Below are 15,527 nucleotides of genomic sequence, written 5' to 3'. Positions count from 1 at the left end.
AATTGTATATATGAATTTTGATTTTATATAATTTTATATCCGAAATTTTCATTTGATTTAATTATTATAAATTATTAATACAATTATTGATATAAATCATTTTATATTTAAATATTGTATACATAAATAATTATGTTTATTCAATATAAAAATAAATTGATGTATTTATTTATTTAAATGTGTATGATTAAATCAAAATTAAAATTTTAAGTATATATTTAAACCATAATTAATGTTTCATATGTATAGTTATATCAAATTAAAATTCATGTAAACAATTTCATATTAAATCAAAATTAATGTGTAATTTTGAGGTTTATCTCAAATTTTATTTTATTATGTCATTTATCTTTATCCCGCTTAATTGTGACAATTTCACATTAAATCAAAATTAATGTGTAATTTTGGGGTTTATCTCAAATTTTATTTTATTATGTCATTTCTTTATCCCGCTTAATTGCGATCAGATTGGGTAGTAGACATAGATACTCCCACAACCAAACACGCCCCCTCTTTTACTTCCCCAAACCCAAAGTCTCCAATTTGGGAAAAACACACACGCAGCCTTTGACTTGTTCTTCTTGGCTATTTTGAACTGAGAGATGGAAGAGCCGAAAGCAGCCCAGAACCCACCACCGTCCCAAGATCCAAACGCACCAACAGCAACCGTAAACGCTGCTCAAACAACGGCTCCTCCTCCACAGCCACCACCAACAGCACCAGAGCAACCAGCTAGCAGGAAAAGACCTCTAGAAAACAGCAATGACCAATACCAAAACTCCCCGTATTTCAAGATGCGCCTTGTCCTCAAAGATCTTCGTCCTCATTTCATCGAGGTACATCTTACTTACATATATTTCCAAATTTTTCTACTTTTCTGTTTATTTATTGTTTTTTTCCCCTTATTTCCTGCTTGTTGATATAAGATGAAGAGAAAAAGTAACCCCTTGTTTTTGTGATTAGTTTCAGTTTTATACTTTCAAAAAGAAGTCTCAGTTTTACGGACTAGCCTCCCCTTGACTTCCCCCAATTAATATATGGCAGTATAATTGGATTAAAAAGAATTCAAATCTTGATTTTGGATTCTTTGGTCAAGTGACCTTATCATTTTTGGTTATCTCGAGATTTATGTTTTTTAATTAAGGGAAAAGGGATAGTTGTTCAAGTTTAAACAATGGTTGTTGATTCCATCACCCATGATGTTTGATTATAGCATGAACAATGTAAAGGGAAGATATTCTTGGTATGTCCTTATGATGTGTGTGATTGGTTGATTAGAATTAGCCAGTTCCTTGGTTACTCTCACTGAAGATTTTATATATGCCTGAAATAGCTTCATCAATCTGGATGTAATGTTTGAATTGTTTTCGTTTTCCTTCTGTCGATGTTATATAATATGGATTTTTATGTTCCTTGAAGGTTCTTCGAACGCCTGATTTTCGAAATTGCAAGGGTGCCCATGAAATTAAAGAAAGTAAGCTCACAATATGCTTTGTTAAGTTTTGCAACTTTTGGCATAGCCATAGTGTATTTCTCGGTGTAATAGTATTGTCTCTGGCTTAGTTAACTGTTGCAAATTACGGTCTTCATGGATTTGATCTGTTACTGCTATCTATTGGCTTAGTCTGTACTCTGTAGGAAAAGAAAAGGACTAGCATCTCATTAGTTTGTTTTACATCTATTAGCTATGATTTAATTTTGGTTCTTTTAAGTCAAAATGGAAATTTTCCATTAGTGAAGAAACTTGTATTATACTGAGTTGTAATATCCCTGTTTCTTAAAATCACTTGTATTATAAGGATCCACTCTCTCAATTTGGCTTCATGCATTTGTTTCAGAACATAATATTGCACCCGAAATTTTGCTTTTTAAGTGTCAACTTTGTAGAACATTAACTTGCACTTGGCTGGAACCGCTTCTTTAGAATGATCTTTGCTAATCGCATGGGACATAGTTTATTTATGTCCGGTTTTGTGATTTAAGGTTATGTGTTCCAAATTTGTGATTTGCAGAGATGAAGCATTTAGTGGATTTGTACAAGCAGATGATAGTCTCTATAGAGAAAAGTAATAATGGAGCAGGAAACCAGACAATGCAAGGTGAAAGTGGAACGAAGCAGAAGCCCCAGGAGCAGGCACAATTCGTTAAGCCAGCACCAGCAGTTTCCTCCAAAAACAAGACATTCCAGTCAAGTAGTGCCACTGGTAAACCACAATCTGAAGACGGTGAAGCTTCAGGGACATATATTGTTGGGGGTTCTGCTTTTGGGTGGAACTTTATCACCTTTGCAGGGAACAAACCGGTGTATTATGGAGTAACAAAGGAAGCATTTCGAAGTGCTCAAGCAAATTTAGGTTTAGGAGGAGAGTGAAGCCTTTCTGACATGTATTCTGGGCTAAATATTGTATCAATAGTGGAAAGCTCCACCTTTTATATTTAGCATCGGGGGATTATCATCTGTACAACTATTGCATTTTAACCCCACTTTTTGCGGATTCAGTTCTGGATTCTGTAAGTTGGTTTCTAACATGGTTGATTAGCTTGTTATATTTTTGTTGATTGAAGTGATCTTGGAGGTAAGTTTTTGTATTTGAAATCGGGTTACATTTTGTCTTCGCATAAAAAAATAGGTAAATTAGTTGTATATTAAATCAAAGAGTAAATTGATAGTTTGTTAAAATTTTCTTCTGTTTCTACCATTAAATGATGTTTTAATCGAATAATGACATGTGACATGCTACATGTAAAAATATTATGTAAATAAATATTTAAAAATCCTAAAAAGTAAATAAAAGGTTTTAATAATTATTATTGTTGAGGTTCATTACGTGATTTTTTAAAATAATAAAATCTGTAATTTTTTGTTTTTCAGTGAGCAGTATTTATATTTCACAGCATTTATTTTGACCATATTCCCTTAAATGTTCATTTTTTTTTGGTCTAATTTTATAAGATATTTTCTCATATTGGTCGACTAAGCATGGAACAAAATGCGAGGCAAACAACTGCTTAAAACAAAAGCTTTCACTACCATCAAATTTTACATTATGCTTATAGTTATTTTTCATTTCAATTTTTTTATATTTATAGTAATTCATCATAATAATTATTAAATATTAAAATAAATTGTCAATCGATGATGATAATTAATTTGAAATTTAAATATTTATTGTAATTTAAAATAATTTTAATAATCTCTTATAATTCTTAATAATTTTTAAATATTTATCTAATACTTTAGGATTTTTTTTAATATTTACTGACGTGACATTTTGCCACGCCAGAATGAAGTACATGTGGCACGCCACGTCACTGCCTACTTGCTACGTTTGTCACATCATCACTTTAACAATAGAGATTGATGAAATTTTTAACGGAATGATCAATTTGCTCTTTGATCTAAAAGATAGGAACTAATTTAGCCACTTTTTTGAATAAATATGACAAAATACAATCCAACTCCTAGTACAAGACGTCCATGCTACTTTTACCAAACTTGGATGTGTTTTATAAGTTTTAGTATAGTTTGTACAATATTCCATATTAAACATCATCTATAATTAAATTGTTCATTTGTAAAATGTCAAGGCTCTATAGCTTAGTTGTAGAGCATTTGGCTGCAGATTGAGAGGTCACCGGTTCAAACTCGGTTGGGCCCTGTTAAGTTTTAGTTTTATTTTATTATCATGTAATTAGTATTAATTTCAATTTGCACAGAACAAAAGGGTCCGTAGTTTGAACGGGTTGGGCCCTTTATAATTTTGATTTAAGTTGATGTTTATAACTGCAGTCATTCCACAGATTCAATGAAAATGCCGAAATGGTATCATTTTTTCGGTACAGTTTGTAATTAACTTTTTTATTTGTTATGATTCTAAAAGAAATAAATATTGAAAAAGGAAAAACTATTAATTTGATGGTAAAAATATTATGGAAACCCTTATAATAAGAATCATATTGCATTTTATTCCCTCTACTTAAAAAATAGGTAAATTAATCCTTACATGTTAGATAAAAAGTAAAATAGTCTTTTTGTTAAAAAATTTGTTCATTTTTACTATTAAAAACTGATCTCTGTGCATTGACATGGCGTATACATGACACACAACGTGTCACGGTCTGATTATTCAATCAGGCACGTCAATTTTAAACAGTACAAATTGATAAAAATTTTAACATAAATAATTAATTTACGTTTTGATCAAATGCAATTTTCCATTCAATTTTTCACCATTCAATTTTCCATTTTTTCAGTTTTCTTTCCTTCTTACAGAGTAAAACCTTTATGATGTAGATGAGAGTCCTGAAACAAGGCCAATGATGTGGCTGAAGGATACGAGGGAGTGGGTGGCCATATGGAGTCTTTCCCACCCACTTAGGCACTTACAAGACCACCCTGTGAGCTTGTTGCTATTGGAAACAGCATTTATCTGATAGGAAAGGGGCGTAGCGTGGTAGTTGTTGATGTTAGCACTGTAGGAAGTATGGGAGGGATTATGGTAAACTATTCTCTACCAAATATCAATACCAACCATGAGATTATAAGTTGTAAATGTTTGGCCATTTGAAACATTGGGTTTTTTTATTCATCAGGATTGGAGTAGAGAGATATCATGAATGGAATATATATATTTAAATTTACTGCATTGTTTGGTTGGTTAGAATTATACTATAGAATGGATAAAGAATAGAGTAAATGATAATTTTATCCTAGATGCCCCATGAGTTCAGAGAGATGCACACGGTGATTACAGTCCAGGTCTCCACCGAGTTTAGCACACAAATACGTTTGTGCATTGTAATATATAATTTGGGTTAGTCGTGTTTAAAACTTTCTGCAGTGACATGCATCTAAAATTTTGGAAGTTAGTTTCTATGGTGAATGAGGAGACCACTTATTGAACATATGGTAGCAGTCAAATTATTAGTGCCTGCATGCTGCTCTGCATTGTCATCTTTCTCTGCTGTATGGTGTTGCCGGGCGGTGGGATCGGAATAGGCCTTGAAATTTGTACATTCCAATCATCCTCATTCACGCCAGAAGATCATTCAATCAACAACGGCGTCGTTTTCACTTTTATCAGTACTTGTTCACGGGTCACCCACCCTGCTTAAATCTGATTGTAGTGGTACCTAGTTGAGTAGTGTTAAAGAGTAAAATTTGGAGCTTAACTAACCATTAAAACTGATGGAAGTAGGCAGAGAACCTGGCGAGCTGTCGGTGAAATTTTATTACTCGGTTTGACGGTAAATAAAAAAATTGTAAAAATTGTTAAAATTTTAGTACTTTATGTTCATTTGAATTCCACTTAAATTTCAGCGTTAAGATAATTCTCATTTGGATAACACAACACTCGTCAATTTGTTAACCAAACTTCAGCCATCACAGCTTTACCATGAGATCACCTTCACCTCGCCAAGAGTGGTAATTCATGAGAGTTACGAATTTATTACCTGTAGGCAAGACATGGAATTCTTTTAGAATCATATCGTGGTAGATATTATCTTTTCTAATATAATTCATACGTGGATTATATCTAATTTATATTTATTCTATTTTTGTTCATTTAAGTTTTATCGTGTCTTTCAAATTGCCGATCATGATATGATTATTTTTCGAGTTGAAAGATAACCCATATCTATAAATATCTCATTTTGACTTAAAAGAATTCTTCCTTTGAGATCTCTCCTCAACTTGGGCTCTCCACATATCGCCTTAGCCCCACTTCTTTTTTACCATCAATAGACGATAAAAGCTACAACTTTTTTTTTTTTATCTTTTAAGTAATTTTTTTAATGATTCTTTCTTATTTTTTATTGTTAATTTAATTTTATTATAGCGTAAACTCATAATAAAAAAGAAGGGATAAATACCAAAACTATACATAAATTTTAATTTTGTGTAATTCTGATTTGATCCAATTCTTATAAATCGTTAACACAATTATTAAAATAACATCATTTTATGTTTATATATTGCATGCATAATTAATTATATTTATCCAATATAAAAATAAAATAAAATAAAGTATTTAATTCTTTAAATGTGTATGATTAAATTAAAATTCACGTATATAATTACACATTAAATCAAAATTCATACATAATTCTAAGATTTATCCCTAAAAACAACTAATTTTATTAGCACAGCTATTTCTAATCTTGGTAGAAGTAATTTAACATTTATTCAACAGAGGAAATCTCTTTCGTAACCAATTTTAGTTTTTCTTCTGAAATCTAACCCCAAAGAGAGCCCATATTTTTTATTCTAACTTCCAATTGATTTAGGGAAAAAAAAGTAGCAGTAAGGAGTAAAGCTAATATATTTTTCTTTGTAAGATTTTGAAATGGGATACGGAAGAACAGAATTTTTTTTTTTTTGTTTTTCAATGTTTTTCTTGGAATTATTTAGAAACTAATAAGATTTCATTAGATTCAGTATAGTATAGTTTAGCACAAAATTAGGGTCAAACTAGCGAGAGAAACTTGGACTATGAAAATAGTTTAGAGAATTTTAGGAATAATAGGATTAATGTATGATAGGCAATTAGGTGTTTTTTACCAAAAAAATAAAATAAAATAAAATAATTTACTATATTTAAAAAAATCGAATTCAAAATATATGAAGCATATATTTATCTATTTTAACTCATTCTGGAGATTTTCAATGAATATGTGATATGACTTGTGTGTGCGTACTGAGTAGAGTGAGTCAACCTTAGAGATTTATAGAGGAAGGCCAAGTAACAGGTCCTATTGTCATTGTGTACGGGAATGGTTTGATGTTTTGTCAACATATTATAGTAAAATTCTAAGTAGCACAATTAGTATAACTCGAGTTCAAGTCACTTTGAAATATATTGCATATTTTTAAAAATGGAAAGAAGATTTTAAAATCTATCATAATAATAAATATTCAAAGGTGGGCCCCTAAGATGTTTGCAAATTCAATATGATTTATTTATGAAGTTTATTTTATGTATAGTTTAGTTGATAATTATATTCCGTCTTTAAATTAAAGCCAAAAGATAAGATGTCTACTTTGCACAAGTTTGTGAGTTCAGTGGCACTGACCCTTTATCTCAATCCATGATGATAATTTGAGATTTCTCAAAGTTATAATTACAATTCCACTTTAAATTTAATTTGAATAGATTGAAATTAAGCTCTATTTAATTTTTAATATTCAATTTTTAACTATTAGTTTCATCTAAGTCATAAACAATTTTGCTTATAAATTTTTCTTTTCAAAATTGGGAATAAAAAAAGGATTGTTGAATCCAACCTAAACTCTGTCTCTGTCTATAACATAATGTTTTTATATATATAAACAAAGGTAATAGGCTTATTTTCAAAAAAAAAAATTTAAATTTTCCTAAATTAAATCCCAAAATAAGGATAAGAAAATGCTACTTCTTTTAATAATAAAAAAAATCCAGCACCATAGTTTACGAATTGCGTCAACCTCTTTTCTATTCTTTATTCATTATTATTTTTAATAATTATTCATAAGTACAATTTATATGATTCATCTCTAAAATGTAAATGTTAATGCTTAATGTATTAAAAAGTAATAGACAAAAATAATAAGGTTTAATTTATTATTTGGACTCCAAATTTTCAAATTTTTTATCTATTATAATTTTTAGTCTATTATTTTAACAGACATTATTTCTCCATTTGAACGGAAATAGTGAGTTAAAAAAATAAATTATATTAATATCATCTTAAAAAGTATAGTTTGTAGGTACCAATAAAATAGTATTACCATTAAAATTTATAGATAACAAAAAAAAAATTATACACTCATCTATATCTAATATCTTCTCCAACTTAATTTAACTTTAATTAAATTATTAATTAAAATAATTAATTTTTTAAATTATAAACAAACATCTTTTCTTCTTTTACAAATTTTAATCATTTTGTTTTTTTTCATAAGTTAATATTTTTTATTTTTTATTTTTTGTGCAAACAATTTTTTAAAACAAATAGTAATTTTGTGCAATTTTTTCCATGTCATTAACACATAATTTTAGTAATTATTTTACCCTAAACCCTGAACTTTAAGGTTCAAGGTTTGAATTTGGAATTTAAGGTTTAGGGTTTGAGTTTGGGTTTAGAGTTCTAAATTTTGGGTTCAAGATTGAAGATTCTAGATTCAGAGTTTAAAATTTTGGATATGGGGTTCAAGCTTAAAAAATTTACCAAAATTATGTGTCATTTGTATGAAAAGAATTATTAAAATGTCATTAAATAATTGGAAATGAACCATAAATAATGTGATGTGAACATTCCATGAAATAATTTCTCTATAGATGAGTGTATAGTAATAATTTCATGTGTTTAAAATTTAATAATGTAACAAAATTTTATTAATATCTAGAAACCTTAATTTTTAAATTCACTTTTTTCTTTCATCTCCTTCCACCCATAAACTCACCCATTTTGTTTTCCATTTTTTTCATCTTCTTCGTTGCAACACCACCTCACCATCTTAGCGTCTAAACCAACACATTCGTTGGATTTCGTTCCAGGTCCTTCACAACCAGGCTCGCCACAATATTTAGCAACTACATGGTCATATAATATGTATCATATGGGAAGCCATGAAAGCTCTCATGATCATCGTCTTCCCCTAAATAACCATCACCTATATATATGTGTATGTAAGGAAGCAATATGTATCCAAATAAAACAACCTTATTTGGTTAATTTACAGCCTCTCAAACCCTGAAAGGTCACATAATAGAATTTATAACTAATGATTATTGATCTTTATTACATATTAAAGCAGTAAAAGAGTATGACCTACGCATGCCTACTGAAAGTGGATGCCTCGATCAAAAAACTTAAAGGATCATTATGTACATATAATAAATATGATTTATGATATTATAGGATGTCCTCTTTTATCATCATCTACTACCACACAGAGGATGGGAAAGTGCGTTGAAACATTATTGATTATATCTCTTTTATATGTATATATATAAACTTAGCTTCCGAATACCCATTTCTGCAGACCCAACTTAGCATTGGACTCCTAATAGAGTTGATGGAAGGAGACGGGAAAGAAGAAAAGATGAAGGATTTGAGAGAAGCTTTTGGGGTGCATGATGGAGATGAACAAAATGCTCATGGAATTCGGGGAGTCGAAGTCGGTTGATGGACGTATGGTGATGATCAAGCAATTTGATCTCAATGGCGATGGAGTTACCAGCTTTGAGGAATTCAGAGTGATTCAGCAATCCATGGCCATGGTTGTTTCTTTTTCTTTTTTTATTTCTTAGTAATTTCTTTGAATCTATGACTATCTATATTTCGGGTACCATCATTTGTTATATGTATATAAACATGTATACATATTCTTGTAATTAATGAAATTTTATTGTTTAAGCTCTAACAAGTTAAATATATTGGTCATGAAAATGAGTGGGGGTTAATAATCCTATTCTTATTCCTAGTTAGGGACACGGTTTGATGAAATTAGACTTTTTCACTTTTTCTGATAGTTTTTGATTAGAAGCAGGAACAATGCGGGTAGCAGGCAACGTTGCAAGAGAGTTTTATCGTGAGAGATACGGCACACTTTTAAATTGAAGGTGCCAGATTAGGATAAAAAGAAGTTTAGATATCAAAATAAAAAGCCAAGGATCAAATCATGAATTAAACCAAATAATGATAGAATTGATATAAACATCACAGTTCCAGGTGCTTTATAAAGGTGAATAATTAATTATATAAAAGAAAAGGATATTATATCTTAAATTTATACCTACAACAAACTAGGGCAAAATAGTTTATGATATCAACTCATTTTTAATTTTTATTTCCCAACATCTATAAAAGTCAACCTTGACCGATGAGAATAAAATATTATATTAAATAGGCTAGATTTGTTTTATTTTGTTAGCAGTACCAAAACAGAAGGGAGGTGGAAACAGACCTTTTTCTCTCCCCGCTCTACATTTATTTGACACAGAAAATGGCAAATTGAATTCCAAATCTGGAGCGGTTGAGAGAAATGAGTTAGGGTGAGTTTAGATGGGCGGTGTGTTTATCTGCAATTAGTGTAAAAATAGCAGTGGCGGTGAAATTAGATACTGTAGCGATACTGTAGCGTGAGACAAAAAATAAGCTAAACGCACCGCACCGCACCGCACTCAATCGCCCATCCAAACTCACCCTTAGTCCTAAAAATGGAAATCATTATACCCAGCTCAATCAAGAATTTTTATTTACTATAAATGGAAAGGAATCTAATAAAAAGAATTGACAATTTTTTATTTTTATAATCGCTATAGTTCAATCCCCTTATCGATTGACAAGAGAATGCCTGCATTCAACTTTACCAAAATAATTTTGGTGTTCCTTCTGATTTATTTTATATAAGATATTAGATTATAGAAGGCCAAGGGGGGTGGGGTGATGTTATCAGTGCTTGGAGAAAGATATTTTGAGACTGATGGTCTGTCTACACACACAGCAATATTAGTGGTAAACAGAGAAAGGTCACATGCGATGCAAAGTAAACAAGGCTTTGCCCTCCTTCTCCCCACTTTCAACTAGTGCTTGCCTCTTCCCCACGCGCTCCTTGTCAACGTTGACAACATTTATACCTGCAATTTATTAAGGAATCTGTATTAATTGTCGTAAATGAAATGGTATTTATTTAATTAAAGAAATAAAAAATTTATCACACATTTATACAAGTAGCAACTCCTTATTTAGATTACAAAATTATAAATTTTATATTTAGTGGTAAAATAAATGTTTTATTAATGTAAGAATATGAGCTCAAAACTTTATCAAATGTAAATTTTTTGTTGTCTTTTAAAAAAAGTAAAAAGATTAAAATATTTTTAAATAATATAACTAATTTAGTATTATGATGAGAACTATTTTTAATTATTTATACAATATAATTTCTTTTTAAAACTACTTATTTCCAAGTTTCTAGTGAGTTATAAAATAGTTCTCAACATCTTTGGTAAGATATTACTGAAAATGTAAATTTTAGAAATAATATTTTTTTTAAAAATTAAAAAATGATCTTGAGACAATAATATTACATTTTTAATAATATAAGGTCATCTTAACACCAATCTTCCTTAAATAATATACAATTTTATGAAATAATATGATCAATTTACTATTTGGCCAATGTTCGAAAAATAGAGTTAATATTATTGAAAGAACTTTATATAAATACTACTCATGACTCAATAAGACTATACTTAGAACATGAAAGGGATAAGAACACCTATTATTATACACCTATAACTCATTTAATGATTATTTATAAATATAATTTTAATACCTTCTTTCATCCATATCGTAAAAATGTTAAAATATAGTTTATACCTATGTTTAAAAAAAGTGTTAATGAGTAAAACTATTGACATTGAATATTATGATAATACAAGGATTTAAAAAATATATACTTAAATTCGTATTAAAATTATTATTTAAATAAAATGTTAAATATTAATCAAAAAGCACCAATTTCATCAAACACCATTATTTCTATGCTAATGTTGTCTAAAATTGTTTCGACTTCTTTGTTTATAGATGTTAAAAAAGAAACAAATTCTACAATAAATACAACAATTTAATAAAATGTGCTTTTAGACAATATTATATTCCATCCATTATAAAATAAAACCTTACATTTTAGTCAAATGAATCAAATAATTCATGTAACATATTAGATAAATGTGTTAGATAATCTTTTCTTTTCTTTTTTTATAGGAAAATAGAATTTCATTAGCTGAAAAACCAAAAACAATGAGAAATTTGGAGAGCAACTGTACTCAAGCAATCTGCCTTATCCAATGCACCCAATCCTAGCTCCCCTAATTCTTTCGTAGAACAATAGAACAATTGACAACTTAAATATCCTAGATAAGAAAAGGACAAGTAACAAATTCAGAGTAGTTCGTATAACATAAAGTCACTCGCGCCAAAGTGTGAGTAGCTCTATTAGTGCTCCTGCGAATCTTACGGATAAAGAAAGACCGAAAATTGGAACTAATATGAGAACAATCATTTATCAACAACCCTAAATCCAACATATCCAAACTATTATTAGAAAAAGCATACCAAAGCCGTTGACAATAAATTTCCAACATAATATCATCCACTTGCAATGATTTTAACCTGAAAAGGGCATCGCGTGTAGTAAGGACTTCAACCATAAAAATGTCCAAATTGCTTCTAACAAAACCTGTACTACAATGTACAAAGCCTCCCATATCGTTTCGCAACACCACTGCCCAACCCATGGAATCACAACTAGTGAAAATAGTGCCATCAAAATTACACTTAAATTAACCTACCGATGAACAGCACCAGTGAACATCACCACCCTCAAAAAACACCCTAAGCACCAATTGTGATTCTAACACCAAGTGAGCAGCCACTACCTATGCAAAAAAGATAGCGCCTAATGCACAACAAACTCCAATGTCGATATTTGTTGTTTCCAAAAGGAAATATTATAATGGTGCCATATACTCCAAAGAGAACATAAAAGCTTCCTTCTACACTCAATCTGCCAATCAACAAGAGCCATGCTAATAAAATCTACTATAGAACTCGATTGGGAATCAATGCCCAAAAGATCCCAAACAACTTTTGCATAAGAATAACCATAACACCCCTTGCCCGACCTGGTCGTTGGGTTCAAGCTACAGAATGCTACATTCCTTCTCGAAGTAACCACTGTCAGATTTATAGAAATTAATAATTCAAACAAGCAACTATATTTTAAACACATTTACATTATATTAAACAATTAAATCTGAGTCTTAATCGAGCTTACGAAAGCTCTTTTGTTGACCCGAGCATGAAATAAGACTAAATTGTAAAGTTTCAAAACTTCAAGATCGACGTCGTGATGTCATCACTTCCATGTTGTGACGTCGCCAAACAATTTATGACATCACAATGTCAACCACTCGATGTCATGACATCACATACTATTGCCTAGCATTGCGACGAGGAAGTATGGTTGTCAAGGCGAGGACTCTGTTTTTTGGAAAATTTTGAACCATTTGGTACCTATTTCGAGCTTCCACCCAAACTTACTTATTTTGTGCACAAATGCATAACTTAACCTGCACCAAACATCCAAAACACACGTTAAAACAATTCATTCAACCATTCTCAATCAAATAATCCTTTTAGGACCTTGTACTATCAATAATTATAGAAAATTTACATCAAATTCAAAATCTATACACTTTAGTCCCCATGTTCAAAAACTAGTAATTAAATTTTACAATCTAGTCCTTTTTCAATTCTAAGCCAAAAATCTAACAATTTATACCAATTTCTTCAAGAAACCATCAATGGCAAATTTTAGAAACTTTAACAGTTTTACAAATTGGTACATGGGCTAGCTAAATCAAGCTCCCATGACCTCAAAAGCTAAAAAATACAAGAAAATGACTAAATTGAACATACTTAATTAAGGCCAAAAGGTTGAAATGCTTGAAACACTATTTTTCCCTCTTTACTTCGTGAAGAAGAAGAAGACGAACACAAATGTTTTATTTTTAATTAATTTTGTCTTTTATATTTAGGTTAATAATTAATTAACTTAATTAATCTAATTAAACATAATTAAGTTAACCTTAAACATAATTAACAAATTTGGTGGGTTCCAATTGCCATCCACCATCGATTGTCACATTGAAAAGAGCTAATTGTTCATTTGGTTAATTAAAATTTTATAACATTAATATTTACGAACTTGATCATCAGAAATAGGGTTTCAAAATCATTGAAAAATGGGTTGTTATAATAACGAAAAAGAGTATAATCAATATCTTATTTAGCTTTACAACACTGAAAGCAAAGAGAATTAACATAAATCCCACGGTGAATCGACATACCATTACACAAATAAACCCCCACAAGCAATGCCAAAGGTGCATTTTTACTTTAGCCGTCAGCGCTTCATTCCATAGAGCTTTCTAAAGACCATCAGTATAAAAACTATCATTACTTGTAAAAATGTCTAGTGCCACTTTAAAAGCAGATTTTATCATATATCGACCATTAGGTGAGAAATGCCAACTAGCTGATTGACGCATAAAGACCAACTAAGTGACACACGAAACACTTGTTCTACATTATGTGGGGTAAGAAGTCCCTCAATCATGTCCGTATCCCAAGCTCCACCACTTGTATGTATTAAATTGTTGACCTTCGAATGTTGAAACCCTCGATGAGAATGGAATTAATAAAGAAATTATCATCGTTGCAAACACAAGGATCATTGAAGACCTCTATCGCCCTCCCATCACCAACTCTCTATCTAACCTCTTTAGAAAGCATCGTAATAGTATTATAAATTCTCTTTAAAATAAAAGAAGGTGAAGTACCTCTAGCTGCATCAAGGAATCCCCAATTTAGGAAATATCTAGCTCTGTAAATTCTACTAGAAAGAGACTTGGGCGTAGAAAGGAAACGCCAACCTTGCTTTTCGAGGAACGTTAGATTAAAACAATAAGTTACGAAGGCCCATCCTACCATACTGTCTAGGGACACAAAGCTTATCTCAAGAAGCTCAGTGTATTTTTCACTCGTCATAATCAAAACCCCACAAAAAAAGAGTTCATTTTTTGCAACTCATTACACACATTGTAAGGGAGTAAAAGCACACTTATATTATAAACAGAAATAGCCTGAGCCACTGTTTTAAGCATAATTTCCTTGCCTGCAATAAAAAGAAACTTATTCTCCCAATTGTAAATACGTTTGCTTAAACACTTATTTCTTGTTGTGCCCAAAAAACGACTGAAAAATTCAAATACCGATCATAGTTAAGAGGCGCTATAACATCAAGAATCGTGCAAATTCCTTATGCTTGGTGTTAGATAATCTTATATTTTGATACTCTTATTACTAAAGATAACTTTATATCTAATTAACCAAACGTTTTTTTAATGGAATGATAACCTTGACGAATAAACTTAGTTGTAGGTACGTACCACTTGAATTTCAAATTAAAATCTGAAGTATACGTACTTGAGAAATAGCACAAGTGAAAAAGGCGCGCGTGGGAGGTGGGACCAGACAGGTTTTTCTTGACATAGCATTTAATATTCAAATTCCAACTTCAAACAAAGAAATAAATATCAGTTAAGGAAAGAGGATTTATCCTTGAACTAAACGCTTTGTTTTCTGTTGAACTTTTCTTTGTCCCTTTGTTTCCTCGTCTTTTACCTCACTTTCCCTCTTTTAGATTAAGGTTTTCAACTGCATTTCACCTATGCTTACACCTTATAAATTACTTTTAAAATATACAAAATTTATTTGTCTTCTTGTCCTCAAAATTTACAAATGTTACCAGCAAATAAATATATTTAATATTGATTGTGATGTGAAGAAACTTCACTGAAATTGGAAAGTGGATTGAATAATAACCTTTAAAATATTTATAAAAATTTTAAAAATTAATAATTTTCAATTACTATGTCTTAAACCCAAGCATGATCACTCATATGGTTCAAAGA

At 30.3% G+C, this 15,527-nt stretch overlaps 1 protein-coding gene across 1 annotated transcript; it reads left to right on the top strand.

The window, feature by feature from the left end:
* Positions 1–464: 464 nt before the first annotated feature.
* LOC107911511 (uncharacterized) lies at positions 465–2,589 on the top strand. The gene is made up of 3 exons (XM_016839340.2): positions 465–836; positions 1,420–1,474; positions 2,013–2,589. Exons 1-3 carry the CDS (start codon positions 603–605, stop codon positions 2,369–2,371), a joined length of 648 nt encoding a protein of 215 aa, XP_016694829.1. The 5' UTR covers positions 465–602; the 3' UTR covers positions 2,372–2,589.
* Positions 2,590–15,527: the final 12,938 nt, after the last annotated feature.

This window comes from Gossypium hirsutum, chromosome D11 (assembly GCF_007990345.1).
Source record: "Gossypium hirsutum isolate 1008001.06 chromosome D11, Gossypium_hirsutum_v2.1, whole genome shotgun sequence".
Taxonomy (NCBI): domain Eukaryota; kingdom Viridiplantae; phylum Streptophyta; class Magnoliopsida; order Malvales; family Malvaceae; genus Gossypium; species Gossypium hirsutum.
This window is presented reverse-complemented; position numbering and strand designations above follow the sequence as displayed.

Coding starts and splice junctions, on each gene's coding strand:
- LOC107911511 (XM_016839340.2), top strand. CDS start 603: ATGGAAGAGCCGAAAGCAGCCCAGAACCCACCACCGTCCCAAGATCCA. Junction 837..1,419: donor TTCGTCCTCATTTCATCGAG/GTACATCTTACT, acceptor TGTTCCTTGAAG/GTTCTTCGAACGCCTGATTT. Junction 1,475..2,012: donor TGCCCATGAAATTAAAGAAA/GTAAGCTCACAA, acceptor TGTGATTTGCAG/AGATGAAGCATTTAGTGGAT.